Source organism: Aquarana catesbeiana, linkage group LG10, assembly GCF_042186555.1.
Source record: "Aquarana catesbeiana isolate 2022-GZ linkage group LG10, ASM4218655v1, whole genome shotgun sequence".
In the NCBI taxonomy this organism is placed as follows: domain Eukaryota; kingdom Metazoa; phylum Chordata; class Amphibia; order Anura; family Ranidae; genus Aquarana; species Aquarana catesbeiana.
This window is the reverse complement of record NC_133333.1, coordinates 247,545,344-247,561,383: the sequence shown is the minus strand read 5'-3', so window position 1 is coordinate 247,561,383 and position 16,040 is coordinate 247,545,344. Positions and strand designations below refer to the sequence as shown.

The 16,040-nt window shown below is 43.8% G+C and overlaps 1 protein-coding gene across 1 annotated transcript in view; it reads right to left on the bottom strand.

Annotated features, from left to right (window-relative positions):
• Window positions 1–1,246: 1,246 nt before the first annotated feature.
• Window positions 1,247–16,040, bottom strand: part of LOC141111360 (rho guanine nucleotide exchange factor 16-like) — a 32,421-nt gene continuing 17,627 nt past the window's right edge. Inside the window, exons 6-12 of the mRNA XM_073603591.1 lie at window positions 15,888–15,962; window positions 15,631–15,723; window positions 14,066–14,217; window positions 12,077–12,283; window positions 8,962–9,038; window positions 6,281–6,382; window positions 1,247–4,318 (exon numbers count right to left, since the gene is read on the bottom strand). Coding sequence (XP_073459692.1) covers window positions 4,179–4,318; window positions 6,281–6,382; window positions 8,962–9,038; window positions 12,077–12,283; window positions 14,066–14,217; window positions 15,631–15,723; window positions 15,888–15,962 — 846 coding nt within the window. The 3' untranslated portion in view covers window positions 1,247–4,178. The remainder of the gene's footprint in view (window positions 4,319–6,280; window positions 6,383–8,961; window positions 9,039–12,076; window positions 12,284–14,065; window positions 14,218–15,630; window positions 15,724–15,887; window positions 15,963–16,040) is intronic.

Here is a 16,040-nt window from a genome sequence, read left to right as displayed (position 1 = left end):
TTTATTAATAAAACTTTGCACGGTTCCAAGCATGGTTCAAAAAAAAAAAAAATGTATACATTTCTGATCTCAAATAACTGTAATCTGTGGACTAAACCTGAGCCCACAGAATCAAACCTATCAAGCCATAAAATTGCGCACACCCGTGTAATCACAAAAAAAACAGTGATACCCAAAATTCTCCATAGGTGGCGCTCTAAAAGCCTTTACAGGTTATCAGTTTAGAATTACCTGTGAATTATTACCCTCACTCCCGACATTCATAAGGATACCGCAATGGTGTGCTGCAATTTTTGTTACATACCCACGCTCTCTCTGCACCGGACTTTTTATATGGAGTGTGTAAAATTTTCATAAAACCATTTTATTTTTTTACACTTTTTTTTAACTTTATTGCTATCACAAGAGGGCTAAACAAGCTCCCCCTATGGCAGCGATGGTGAACCTTGGCACCCCAGATGTTTTGGAACTACATTTCCCATGATGCTCATGCACTCTGCAGTGTAATTGAGCATCATGGGAAATGTAGTTCCAAAACATCTGGGGTGCCAAGGTTCACCATCACTGCGCTATGGAATAGCAGAGGCAGGGTGACAGGGTTCTCTATATGGAGACATGGGGGGGGGGGGGGGGGAGGTGTGTATCAGATTCCCAATGTCCCCCCTGCAGCCCGTGCTTGATTAGCTGAGGAATGACGGCTGGTAAGCTGTAAGTGATGCAATACACACCGTTTCTGAGGTCATGTCGCAGGAGGGAATGGGAAGTTGTTTCTCCCCAGAGGAAAAGGGAGAGCCCACGAACCACCACCCGTAGTGTGATGACAAACATACTCCAAGCATCTGATGAAGTCTTCGGGACAAAACATAATAGGGCGGGTTTCATTGGAGCTGTGCAGATGTGTGCCACATTCGTTCAGTGAACTTTTTATAGACCCCTTAGTGTGTATTTAGCCGTTTGGCTGAGATTTCAAAAGAAAAAAAAGAGAAATCATAATTTCAACCAGGTCTATGCAACCCACCGGAGGTCTAGAAAAAGATCTGTGTGTAAAAGACGTCCATAACAACCGTAGAACAGAAAAACACAACCCGGCTCTTCTTTTTTGAGAAGCAACTTTTATTTTTTTTTTCACCTTACCCAATTCAGCCCCCAAAGAGAACCAACATTAAAAAATATATCTTCTCAGTACAAAAAAAAGAATATGGCACATCACCCACTAGTACACTTTCAGGTCCGTTTATTTAAAAAAAAAAAAAAAAAAAAAATCACATAGCCATTACATTGGTTACATTTACTACTTCCCTCTAGCGTCCTCTAGAATTGTTACACTGTATCTCTTTTTACAAAGAGATTTTCCCTAGTTCCTTCTAATGGATATAATGCAGTATTACTTCCCATAAGAAAAGTATTACTTCCCATCATTCCAATGGTTACATTTATTTTCCACTTCCCTCTGGTGTTCTCTAAAAATTGTTATATTGTATCTCTTGTTACAAAGACTTTTTATCCTATACTCCACAGCTCCATCTAATGGATATACTGCAGTATTACTTCCCATAAGAAAAGTATTACTTCACATTATTCCAATGGTTACATTTTTTTTTCTCTATTCCCTCTTGCGTTCTCTAGAATTGTTACATTGTATCTCATATTTCCTACAATCCACAGCTCCATCTAGTGGACATAATGCAGGATTATTTTCCATTATAAGGACTGCCAATTATAAAAGGATCGCTCAGAAGAGACAATAGCCCCCAATTCACACAGAACGAATGTACATTTAGTATATGAATGGCTATACAATTTTTTTTTTTTTTTTTTTTTTTATCATTTGGATTCCGTGTGGCTTCTGTAGCAACTATATTAAAAAATATTTAAGGGTGTATTTATAGGGTAGTGGCTCGAACAGTCAGCAAACATTCACTGTAGGTGAATCTTTCAGGTCCGTGAGTTTTAAATGACAGTAAAATGATTCACCGCCAGAGAACGTTCGGTAAAAAGTTACATTCACTGCTTGATAAATAGACCCCTTTAGTGTCCTTTTGCTTTATAAAGAAGAAATATTTGCCATGAAAACTTTCTCCCGTTCACCATGTGCAGGTTTACAGCTCGGTTATTGTGGTGTATAGATAAAAAAAAAAAAAATTAGCAGAGGTATTCATCCTATAAAACTTTATATACATTCATTATGTGAAAATGCTAATCCTGTGCAAATACGGGCAAAACTACAGGTTACTAGGCTATTTTTTTTTCTCCACGACGCATTCTATTCTTTTACAAAAAAAACAAAACAAAAAAACAGTTCTAAGAAATTCTGCATTATGGCCACTAGATGGTGCTGATGATAACGGCATTTCATATAATCATCAGCTCCATCTACTGGCCACAATGCGGTATTTTCCCCGATTCCAATTCTTATGAATGAATAACATCCGACCTGCACAGAGGATAGCCAAGGAACATTTGAGTTTGCCAGCACTAACACAGAACAAATGTACAGGCAAGTTTCACAAAGACACATAGATCTGGGATTTTTTTTTTTCTAAATAGACCCCTTAAAAACAGCCATGATAATCTTTATACCATGCATCAGCAGTCTCCATAATTTTCAGTCCGAGGGCCACATCATATATTTTTACAAAATGGTCATTTGCCCACAAAAATCTGAGTCCCCTCTAAAGTCCACCTTACATGAGAATCCTCACCAGAGTCCCCCCCTTACATCAGAGTCTCCATCAAAATCCATCCTACATCAGAGTCCCCCTTACATGATGAGTCCTCACCAGAGAGTCTCCCCATAGACCAGAGTCCCCTTTACATAACTGTAGGACTACTCAGAGCCCCCATTAAGCACTACCTTACATCAAAGTCCCCCCCCTACAACAAAGTCCCCCAATCATGAGAATCCTCACCAGAGTCCCCCCCTTACATCAGAGCCACCATCAAAGTCCCATCTTAGACCAGAGGGCCAAAAAAAAAAAGAACTGGCCCTTTGCCCGCTTTTATCCGGCCCCCGGGGACTATTTCTTCCACTGATACCAACAATGGGGCATAACACTCCCTCTCCCTCTGACCCCAATGAAGGGGCACAATTCCTCCTAATGACACCAATAATGGTGCACAATTTATCCCATTGACACCAACAATTGGGCCCAATAACACCAATGATGGGGCACAATTCTTCCCAATGGACCAACCACACCAATGATGGAGGCACAATTCTTCCCAATGACACCAACAATAGGGCCCAATTCCTCTCAATGACACCAACAAATGGGCCCGATAACACCAACGATGGGACACAATTCCTCCTAATGACACCAACAATGGGGCACGATTCCTCCCAATGGGCCCAATAACACCAATGATGGGGCACAATCCTTCCCAATTACACCAAGAAGTGGGTCCAATAACAATAATGTGGCACAATTCCTCCCAATGACACCAACAAATGGGCCCAATAACCCCACTAATGGGACACAGTCCTTCCCAATCACACCAACAAATGGGCCCAATAACTTCAATAATGGGGCACAGTTCTTCCCAATGACACCAACAAATGGGCCCAATAACCCAACTAATGGGGCACAGTTCTTCCCAATGACACCAACAAATGGGCCCAATAACCCCACTAATGGGGCACAGTTCTTCCCAATGACACCAACAAATGGGCCCAATACCACCAATGATGGAGCACAGTTCTTCCCAATCACAGGGCACAATTCCACTGACACCAAAGATAGAGCAATGTTTTTTTTTTCCCACTGATGTCGGGATCTTTCTACTCCCAATGACCACAGTTCAGCCCCTCAAAAGTCTGCAGGACAGGAAACTGGCCCTTTGTTTAGAAAGTTTGGAGACCCCCCGCTCTAGAAGAACAGAGGTCATGCTGAATATCCGGCAATGTGATTGAATGGAGGTAAGAAACGTATTGGTGGTGCTCCTGATATCCCTTCCAGTGCTGGTTAGTTTAAAAAAAAAATATATATATATATATATATATATATATATATATATATATATATATATCGCCAGACAAAAAAAAAAGTTGAAATCATTTGTGTACCACGGCTCATCGATATTCCTAAATGTTGACTGGAGTCCACAGGGGCAGCCCGTTAGTACCGGGAGTGGCAATCGCGCACCTTGGAGTGTCAGTTCAATACAATCTGTCAGTTCGGCTAGACGTCGGTTTCAATCCGCAGCCTCTCCATGCGTTTAACGTTGCGCTCCACCGCTACCTGGTTAGTGATTTCTTTGGCGCAGGTCTGTGGGAACCAACCGCGCTCTCCGTCCCGGAGTCGTTCACCCTGATACCAACCTAAGAAAAAAAAAAAAAACACAACAATTAATTACAGCAAATAAATTAACGAATACTGCAATAATGACAAAAACAAATAGTACAATAGCAACAATAGTATCATGATAAGAAATAGATACATAGATGCGTACGTCCATAAATTATCGACCATGGATGCAAGTTTTTTTTATTCTTGGTTTGCAGATCCAAATGCAGTGCAATTTTATTGAGGTTTATGCGCCGTGTGTACTACTGACTTAAAGAAGACTTCATATCTAAAAAAACAACAACAACAACAAAAGCTGTACTGATAAAAAACACAAAATTTTTTGCAGCGGCATGCAAGGCCACCCAAAGAAAACTAGGAAAGATTTCTCAGTTTTTGGTTAGAGTGGGCAGAGTTCCCTCCCCCATTATCATGCAGGACCCCAGATTCCCCCCCTTCCCAAAACAGCGAGGGCATGCTGAACCTTTTCAGCAGAGCTTCCATTGTCACTGGACTGAGTTCTCCTGACGTTACTGGGAGAGTTCAAGTAGAGTCGAGGTGCTCATCCTCTCATTGTGGCCCTGAGTGTTAGCTTGCTGTGTTCTGGGCCCCCCTCTTCCCCAACTGTCAGCCCCACCCCTACCCCCTTTCCCAACTGTTAGCTTACCGTTGTTTTAGGACCTTACTGCAGGTCTTAATAGAGTTTCAACATTAAAAAAAAAAAAAAAAAAAAAAAAAAAAAAAAGTTGAGCATACCCTATTGGGGTCCTGATCCCCCTCTGCTGTGCGCCTGAGAACTAGAGGGGGCGTTCTATATTTTTTAATGGGTCATGCGCCCTCCAGGTGGATGAACCAATAGAAATATGTAAAGACTAGACATGTGCACTGACAAAAAATTTGTTCGTTTTAGTTTTTTTGCTTTTTTCGGAAATTCGGAAATCCGAAAATTAGGATTTTCAAATTTCCAAATTAAACTATTAAATTATAGGTATTGGAATTTCCTTTCAAATTTGGCTGTTTGTGAACGTAATGAATTAAAATCTGAAGTTATGAATTATCCAAAATAATGAATGCCGTAAACAAATGGAATGGAACAAATTATAATAAATAATAATAATAAAAAGGTTTTATTATTATTATTTATTATTAGATCGTTATGTTCCATTCTTTTAGATACGGCATTCATTATTTCAGATAATTCGTAACTTTAGATAAACTCGTATTCGTTACCTTAACTAACAGACAAATTTGAAAGGAAATTCCAATACCTATAAATTTAATAGTTATTATTAGTTATTTTGGGTTTTCGAATTTACATTCTTTCGAATTTTTCAGATTTTCATTCTTATTTTCGGATTTTCAAATTTACGAATTTCTGGAAATTCCGAAATTTCGGAAATTGAAAAATTCGTAAATTCTGAGATTTCGGAATTAACGAATTTGTCAAAATTCCTTAAAAAACTAATTTGAAACTAAACGAATTGCACATGTCTAGTAAAGACCCAGCCATGTTAGACAATCTAGTCTTAGGCGGCGCTGCTCTTCTTCTGCCGTCCCTGCCAATCTGCCCCAGCATATCAGGGTGTAGGACTGTTATGGGGACATTAACTTTGCGAGACACGGGGACACCTGATGTTAATGGCCGATGAGCACCCCGGAATATGTTGCGTCTATAGAACATTGAAAAAACATTTGTAGGTCCAACACACAGAAATAGTGAATTAGTTATGCAAGATTTATCATTAACAGAGTCCTGTAATAGGATAAATACAAAGGCAACCATTTATGAGCCCCCCCCAAATACCACTTTCCCTGGGATCAGTACTTTGAGTCACAGCCTGGGACAGACATTCAGGTCAAGAATATCGGAGAATGTTCACAACTTCAGATCTGTATACTTGTTCCAAATCAGTGAAGCCACTGGATCAGCATGACAGCCAATAGGTAGTATTTAGAAGAAACGCAATTTATAAAAGAGGACACCGGATCTGTATTACCGTCTTCCTCCTGAAGCACCAAGACCACGTCTGCTTGCTGCAGGGACACCTCGTCCGGCTGTTTCGCCATGTAGGCCTTTATAATCTCCACCTGGCGCAATGCTGAAAAAGACGATGGAATTAGAATCTGAGAGCCGATTCAGGCAAAGTATCATCATGGCCTCCAATCTCTGCCCTCCACAGATATACCGAACACCTCCACTCTTCTATGTCCAGGAAAAAATTCTAAAGGGAGACTATTGTCCATTTATGTTCCTCAGTAAACATGCAGATGTGATCATCTTAATGCAACTCGTGTCAATGTTATAAAGACCTTCTGAGTATAGATTATATTATACACTAAATGGCTAAAAGTTTGTGGACACCTGACCTTCACAACTTTATATGGCTTTACTGGACACCAGATGGACATGTACCATATAGCACATGGGTCAGACAGACATGGTGAGGAAATAACCTCAATGATGTAATCCATAGATGGAGCAGTGGATGGAAGGTAGACCCCAAAGGAACAGGTGATCCCACTACAGACAAACTAACTCCAAATAAAATGGCAGGTGAACCATCAATGGGAAACCTGAATCTGAATGATGGTGGTCGGACGTGCAAAGCAGTGCTGGAATTTACTGTAATCTCTTCATCCAAACACAAAGCAATAAAGAGATGTCTACTGATTGTCCTGAAAACCGACCGGGTTGGAATAGGAAGGCAAAGTGTCCTTTTACATCTCTCTTCTGGTCCAGAAGAGACTGTTCCATGCCTGTCTGACCCATGTGCTATATGGTACATGTGTCCATCTTATCTGGTAAGCGTGCCAACCTTACGTCCTTTGACTGCACCCCATGATCAAGCACTTTTCAAGATTCATCACTGCAATTTATTCACCATTGTTGGTTTTTCATTCACGCCATAATGTTTTACCCATTCAAGATGAACTAATACGATATGTTATCTTAATTTTTTCCAGTCTCGCATTTTCATATATCAATGGTTTAATATGGTTTATCCATAATTTTTCTAGTCACTTTAATTTGAGTGCTACGCTATTGGTTTTGTCACTTGAGCATCCGACCTATGTGACCTTCTTGGACTCCCGACTATCATTACTATATGACCTTGTGGACACCTCACCAATACACATATACGGCCTTACTGAACACTTATTAAACCCATATTACCTTGCTGAATGCCTGACCCCCACACCTTTATATGGCCTTGTTGAACAACTGACCTTCACAAATATATGGCTTTGCTGGACAAATGCCCATCACTCCTATATGGCCTTGATGGACTCCTGATCATTACAACTTTATATGGCCTTGTTGAACACCTGACCCTTACAACTGTAGGACCTTGTTGGACACCTGACCCTCACACCTTTATATGACCTTGTTGGACACCTGACCTTCAAACATATATGACCTTGTTTGACACCTGACATTCACATCTATTGGGACGGTGTTGGACACCTGACATTCACACCTATATGACCTTGTTGGACACCTGAGCATCACAACTACGTGGCTTTGCTGGACAATGCCTATCACTCCTACATGGCCTTGATGGACTCCTGATCATTACACCTATATGACCTTGTTGGACACGTGGCGTTCACACCTATAGGACCTTGTTAGACACCTGACCATCACAACTATGTGGCCTTGATGGACTCTTTATCATTATACCTATATGACCTTGTTGGATACCTGACCAGTTTGATGCCTAACTCTCACACCTTTTTTGGCCTTGTTGAAAAACTGACCTTTACAAATATGGCCTTGTTGGACACCTGACCATCACAACTACGCGGCTTTCCTGGACAATGCCCATCACATCTATATGGCCTTGATGGAATCCTGATCATTACACCTATATGACCTTGTTGGACACCTGACCAGTCAGATACACTCACACCTTTACATGGCCTTGTTGAACAACTTACCTTTACAAATATATGGCTTTGATGGACAAATGCCCATCACTCCTATTATGGCCTTGATGGACTCCTGATCATTACACCTTTACATGGCCTTGTTGAACAACTGACCCCTACAACTGTATGACCTTGTTGGACACCTGACCATCACAACTATATGGCTTTGCTGGACAACTGCCCATCACTCCTTTATGGCCTTGTTGGACACCTGATCGTTACAGCTTAATGACCTTTTTGGACACGTGACCTTCACACCTATAGGACCCTGTTGCACACACTGACCATCACAACTATGTGACTTTGCTGTACAATGCCCATCACTTCTATATGGCCTTTATGAACATCTGATCATTACACCTAAATGACCTTGCAGTGCATTATGGGGCGTTCCGCGGCGCTCAAATTTTCCGCGATATGTTCGGTTAGTTTTAGGACAAACAGACACCCGATGTTCAAGTCGACCACGGGCTCATCCCTATTGAACAATTGACCTTCACAAATATATGGCTTTGCTGGACAACTGCCCATCACTCCTATATGGCCTTGTTGGACACCTGATCATTACAACTATATGACTTTTTTGGACACCTGACCCTCACACCCTTTTATGGCCTTGTTGGACACCTGACCTTCACACCAGTATGACCTTTTCGGACACCTGACCATCACACCTATCTAAACCTGTTGCCCTCTACCCTCTCCATGTAAACTTCCAGCAAACAAACCCATCCCCATTTTCTCTTACCTGCCGACTTGGATTTGCTATAACGCCTATTTTCTTCTTTGACCTCCAGCGCAGTGATCCATCGGGCCCGGTCGCTCCTGCAAACAGAAACAGATATGAGTAAGAGTGTCCACATGGCAGGTGCCAGGCTGTCCCTGGCTTCCCTAAATTCTAAAGTCACCAACCTTGAAAAACCTTTCTTAGTCAATCCAAGATGAAAAATAAATAAATATAAAAGTTTTGCCTCTAGTTACACTTTAACTACTTGCTTACCTAAACCCCCCTCCTGCCCAGACCAATTTTCAGCTTTCAGCGCTGTCGCATTTTGAATACAATTGCGCGGTCATACAACACTGTACCTAAATGAAATTTTTATCATTTGTTTCCCACAAATGGAGCTTTCTTTTGGTAGTATTTGATCACCTCTGGGTTTTTTATTTTTTGTTAAAAATTTTTTAAAAAGACCGCATTTAAAATAAATAAGTAAATAAAAAAATACAAAAAAACAGTTTTATATTTTGTTAATACATTTTGCAAACAGGTAGTTTTTCTCCTTCATTGATGTACGCTGATGAGGCTGCACTGATGGGCACAGATAGGCTGCATTGATGGGCACTGATAAGGCGACACTGATGGGCACTGATAAGTTGGCATTGGCGAGCACTGATGGGTGGCACTGTTGGGCATTGATAGGTGGCACTGATAGGTGACACTGATAGGCAGCACTGCTAGATGGCACTGATGGGCATTGATAGGTGGCACTGATAGGTGACACTGATAGGCAGCACTGCTAGATGGCACTGATGGGCATTGATAGGTGGCACTGATAGGGGACACCGATAGGCAGCACTGCTAGGCGGCACTGATTGGCAGCAGCACTGGTGGGCACTGATAGGTGGCACTTACGTATGGTGGGCACTGATTGGTGGAACTGATAGGTGGTACTGATGAGGCACTGATTGGCAGCACTGGTGGGCACTGATAGGTGGCACTGATTGCTGGCACTTACGTACAGTGGGCACTGATAGGTGGCACTGATGGGCATTGATAGGCGACACTGATAGGCAGCACTGCTAGGTGGCACCGATTGGCAGCACTGGTGGGCATTGATTGCTGGCACTTACATACGGTTGGCACTGATTGGTGGGCACTGATTTGTGGCACTGGCAGGCGGTACTGGTGGGCACATATGAGGCTCTTCCTCTTCGGGACCGATGTCCCTCCAAACAAGAAGCCACTGATCGACTTCTTTTCTCCTCACGCTCTGAGCGTGAGAAAAAAAAAAACAAAAAAAAAAAAAGGGATTACCGATTTTCTGTTTACATCACATGATCAGCTGTCATTGGCTGACAATAGATCACGTGGTAAGGGGCGGGTACTCGGATCTGTGATAACCCGAGTCCCATTGACGCAGGTGATCACAGCGCGCGCCCTTCGGGGGGGGGCCTGGCGAGCCTGCAAAGGGGAGATCGTCAATAGACGTACTCCCGGCAAAGCCGTCGTTCGGCTATAGCGCGGATCTGAAGCAGTTAAGACGCTCACATTTTCCTGGTCTCTCTTGATTTTATCAGCCTATTGTTGGCTGTAACAAGCAGCTCAATTAAGACTCCGCAGAAGCTCATTATAGATCAGGACCTGTATGCCGTACTTTCGATAACTGCTGCAGATCAGCAGTTGACAGTGGAGGTAGATACAGGACTACAGCAAGATTGCACCAGTGCAATAGTCAGTGAAGGGGTCAGGTATTCGACATGTGCAATTCATATCAGTCAAATGTAAATTCGGATAAATGTTTGGTTTTTCGAAGACTCTGGAGGTATCTGAATCTCGGAATGAACTAGTAACGAATTTCTTTGGAATTCATTTATTCATTTTCTAACTAATTCCAAATTTTCGGAACGATTCTAATTCGGATCAGCCGAAAAAAGATTGACCAATTTGTATTCTGTGTGAAGAATATCTGGTTGTTAAGGAGCGGGGCCGGGAAGTCCGCCACAGTGTCCTCAACAACCGATAATTCATCTGCTGTCAGGGGGCTCCCCCCTGACAGCTGAAATGTAACCAAAAGAATGCTGGCAATAGAAAATTCAGAAAAAAAAAACAAAACAGCGTGGTATGGATTTTCAGGGGAACCCCACTCCAAAAAAAAAAAAAAAAAAAAAAGGCGTGGGGTCCCCCCCTCCAAAATCCATACCAGATCCTTATCCAAACATGCATGCCAGGAAAGGGGCAAGGGGGGCCCCCAGGACTATACCAGGCCACATGTTCTCAACACGGCAGGGGTGCTTTGGAGCGGGGGCACCGCCCCCCACCCTCCTTGAAGCACCTTGTCCCCATGTCGATGGGGACAATGGCCTCTTCCCCACAACCCAGGCCGGTGGTTGTGGGGGTCTGAGGGCGGGGGGGGGGGGGGCTTATCGAAAATTGGAAGCCCTCTTTACGTAGGGGGCCCCCAGATCCCGGCCCTCCTCCCCCCTATGTGAATGAGTATGGGGTAGTTTATAGTACCCCTACTCATTCAACAAAAAAAAAGTGTAAAAAGTGAATAAAGACACTATACAAGGTTTTGACAATTCCTTTATAAAAAAAAAAAAAAAAAACAAACAAACAAACAAAAAAAAAAAAAAAAACCAATGTCCCCCCGATGCAGATCCATAGTCAATCCCGCCGCACCGCCAGACCCGTAAAAAGAAAAAACCTCTGGTCTTGTTGAACGCTCCCGCTGACTGCCATTTCTTAAATAGTTAAGGGGCGGAGTCACTGGGTGAGCCTGCCCCCTTTGTGACGTCATCGACCCAGCATGCCCCGATCATTTTTCCACCGATCCGAATTCGAAGCGTTCCAAAAATTTGGAATTCATTTGAAAATCATTAAACAAAATTAAATTAAATGAATTAAATTCCGAAACGAATCAACAAAACTAAAAATTAGTAACATAACGAATCTATCCGAAACAAAACAAATGTTTTCCATTCTGCACATGTCTATCAGAAATGTCACACAATCAAGCTAAATTGAGTTCTGTGTAACCCCCTGAAGAAGAAGCGCACACACATCTCCATGGAGGGGTCAGGGTTTATAACCACTATAGGTCCACTCGCTGTCATTACCCAGAATTCCTCCAGGCAATACTCACAATGTATCTGTTGCCAGCATAATCTGCTCCTGGCGCCCCTCGCTGTTTTTCCTCATGGTTATCTGGAATAGATAAGGTCCAGCTGGACTTCGGTTTCCAGCAGTCCCCGACTTTGGGGAGGGAGAAACCGCTGTGTCTCCAATAGCGATCTCATCGATGGCGTACTGATCTGTCTTTACGTAATCCGTCACCAGATAGCTGTCCTCGCTGGGGGGATACAGGATGAGAAGATAATGGTTACTTCAACTAAGTCAAACGGACAAATCAGAGGCACAGGACCTCACAAACCCCACCAAGAACTGGTCTGTTCGGGTCTACAACAGTCACCCAACATCATTACATTACAAGCTGCAACCCTTTCAACTAAAAACAAGAAAAACATTAAAAAAAAAACACCCCACCACTACTTACCACTACCACCCCAACACCACCCCAACACAGCCACTCACCACCACCATTTACCATCACCCCACCACTACTACTACTTACCACCACCACCCCAACACCGCCACTCTTTACCACAACCCCACTACCACCACCACTACTAGTACTTACCATCACCCACTCCCCACCACCCACCACCACTCCACTCCACATCACCACCCACTTCCCACTACCACCACTACTTACGACCACTTTACTCCCCACCACCCAACCAATATCACTACTGACCACAACTACGTGCCACCATCCCACCACCACTACTAATACTTACCATCACCCACTCCCCACCACCACTACTCATCACCCACTTCCCACCACCACCACTACTTACCACCACTTTACTCCCCACCACCACCACCACTACTTACCACCACCCCACCATCCACTCCCAACCAATATCACTACTTACCAACACCCCTACTGACCACAACTACTTACCACCACCACTACATGCCACCATCCCACCACCCACTCCCCACCACCACCACTACTACTTACCATCACCCACTCCCCACCACCACTACTACTTACCACCACTCTACTCCCCACCACTACTACATACCATCACCTACTCCCCACCACCACTACTACTTACCATCACCCACACCCCACCACCACTACATTCCCCACCACCACCACTACTTACCACCACCCCACACCAATATCACTACTTATCACTACCCCTACTGACCACAACTACCTACCACCACCCAACCACCACCACTACAACTTACCATCATCCACTCCGCCACCACACTCCCCACCACCACCATCACTACTACTTACCACCACCCCACCACCCACTCCACCACCACTCCCCACCAATATCACTACTTACCACCACCCCTCCACCACCACTACTGACCACAACTACTTACCACCACCCACCCAACCACCACCACTACTTACCACCATCCCACTCCCCACCACTACTACTTACCATGACTACTTACCACCCCCACCAAAAAAAGGCATTACACAGCACTATTAGTCTAACATCAGGAAGGAAAACTTATCAGTTTGCTCCTGCTCCTTCACTGTCCAATCAGGAGGCTGGGGGTAGGTAAATGACCAGGCTGTATTGCCTACCTAAATACAAGAAGAAGTCAGAGGTCCTGGCGTGGCTGTCTGATTATAAAAGAGGGTCTGAACAGCATCCCAAATCTCTTGGCATATAAAACCCTTGACATGTATGTATTTCATTAAACGCCTTCATGCCGGCCAGAGCCGATGTTTTAAATGGGTGGTGACGCCTGGAGCCAGTAGGTGGAGCTCCTGATCTTGTTGCACTGTAATTGGCTGCGTAGTACTGATATCACCGGGAGCCATGCTTACCAGCTCCAAATGGTCAGTAGTGGACTGTGAGCTGTTGCTGACAGCTCAGTCGCGGTTCTGGGGGCACGATGGAGCGCGATCCAGAACAAGACAACAACGCATAGATGGGACAGCTGGGAGTTAGGACCAACCTGTCCTACCACATCATATATGTATAATGCTGTCATATAGGAGGTCACACTACGAGCCACAGATCTTCTGTCCCTTTACCTCTTCTTCTTCGTAATGATGAGAACATCGTTAAATAGGAAGAGGTAGTAGTAAGGCCTTCCAAAGCCTTTGCGAAAAATTCCGGATTCTTCCATCAGCAGGAGTTCACCTCTCTTCAGGAGCCAGCGGGAGGCGGAGATCAGAGGAAAGGGCTGTGAACAGGAAAGAAAAAAAAATGGTGCCACTGTCAAAAAATGTCCTTCTTTAAAGTGGTTGTAAACCCTTCCATGTACCCAGTGAAGTGACTGGCCTCAGGTGATACACAAAGATAAAAACAAATCCACCTACATAAAAGTTGTACCGGTTTATCTGCATTCTTCTCTTCCGTACATCTATTAAAAAGTACATTATTTATAAAGCTTGTTTGTGCTTTCAGAAAGCAGGTGAAGTTACACTCTGCAGAGCTCAGCGAGTTGATTGGAGGGGAGGGGAGGGGAGGGAAGGGACCCCCCCCCCCTCTTTACACAGCTCTCGGAAACAGAGCCAAGGCTGTCAATCCCAGGCTGTGTGCTGGAGCTCCCTCCCCTGTCACCTTATTTCTCTTGGTGCCAGAAAAATAGGTTAGAAGTGACTCATGCTGATAGCAAAAGGAAAGAGGCAGCAGATAGAAATTACACCTAATGATCTGGATTAAGTACACACAAAAAAAAAAAAGGGATATGCTTTGTTCATATTTCAAGTCAGAGGCCAACAAGCTTTTTGTGGGCAGAGCAGACAGGAGAGAGAGAGAGAGAGAGCGAGAGAGCGAGAGAGCGAGAGAGCGAGAGAGCGAGAGAGCGAGTGAGAGAGCGAGAGAGCGAGAGAGCGAGCGAGAGAGCGAGCGAGAGAGCGAGAGAGCGAGCGAGAGAGCGAGAGAGCGAGAGAGCGAGTGAAGACCATATTGGCCCCATAAAGAATGAGGAAGGACATCTGGTTACAAAGGATGGGGAGATGGCAGAGGTATTGAAGGGGAGAGGGAGAGAGGGAGAGATCTATACAAGGCTTTTTTTCTCGGAGAATAGGTGCAGGAACTCCCCCTGTCTGAGTCACCCCTTGTCTCTGCCCCCTACCCACCTCTGACCACCATCCCTTGATTCCACCCCCTACCCACCTACCAGTACTGCCCCTTTTAGAGAATATAGAACCAAGTATCATTTTGTGGTGCCAAATCATTTGTATGAAACATGGTAATGATAAAAAGAACCCCCCCCTGCAGAAACAACAGATCTCTCAGCAGCCAGCATCAATAGATCCTCCAGCGGCCAGTAAAAATAGACCCCTCCCTCAACAGTAGATCCCTTCCAGCCACATAAGACCTAAGACCCCCCCCCCAGCAACAATAGACCCTCACACAAAATCAGATCCCCACCAGTGACAATAGATCCCCCAGCAGCCAACATCAATAGACCCTCCAGCACACCCCATGCTATTACAGACATTCAGTGCTGGAGGTGCTGGAACTGCGTTCCCCCCGCGTTCCTGCTGAAAAAAAGAGATAGATAGATATATATATATATCTATCTATCTATCGAGACAGACACACACATATACATACATACTAGTATGTGAGGAATATTTTTCCTTACCTTTATCTTCCCAAATTCAAGTTGGGTTTGTAGCGTGTACATCTGTTCCGTCCTCTCCATTTTCCGAGCCCCCTCGTTGCATTGCTTTACCAACTAGAAACATTAAAAAAAAAAAAAAAAAATCTACAAATGCCCCGTCTGAATCTGCCACTATCTAATAGTAAGAGAAAATGTTGAGATTCAGAATCTGCCAACCATTGGATGAGCCCACATTCTGCATCCATTGGAGCGTATCCATAGAGGGCTCAGAGCCTCACCTTACTGATGGCTTTCAGTGCCCTGGTGTTGGCTTCATACTCCGGAGAGTCCATGTCTGTTTTCTGACAGATCGTCTACAGAACGGGACACAAACACATTTTATTGAGATCGAAAAAAGAATCTAAAATGACACTTTTCAAAAATGACAAAGA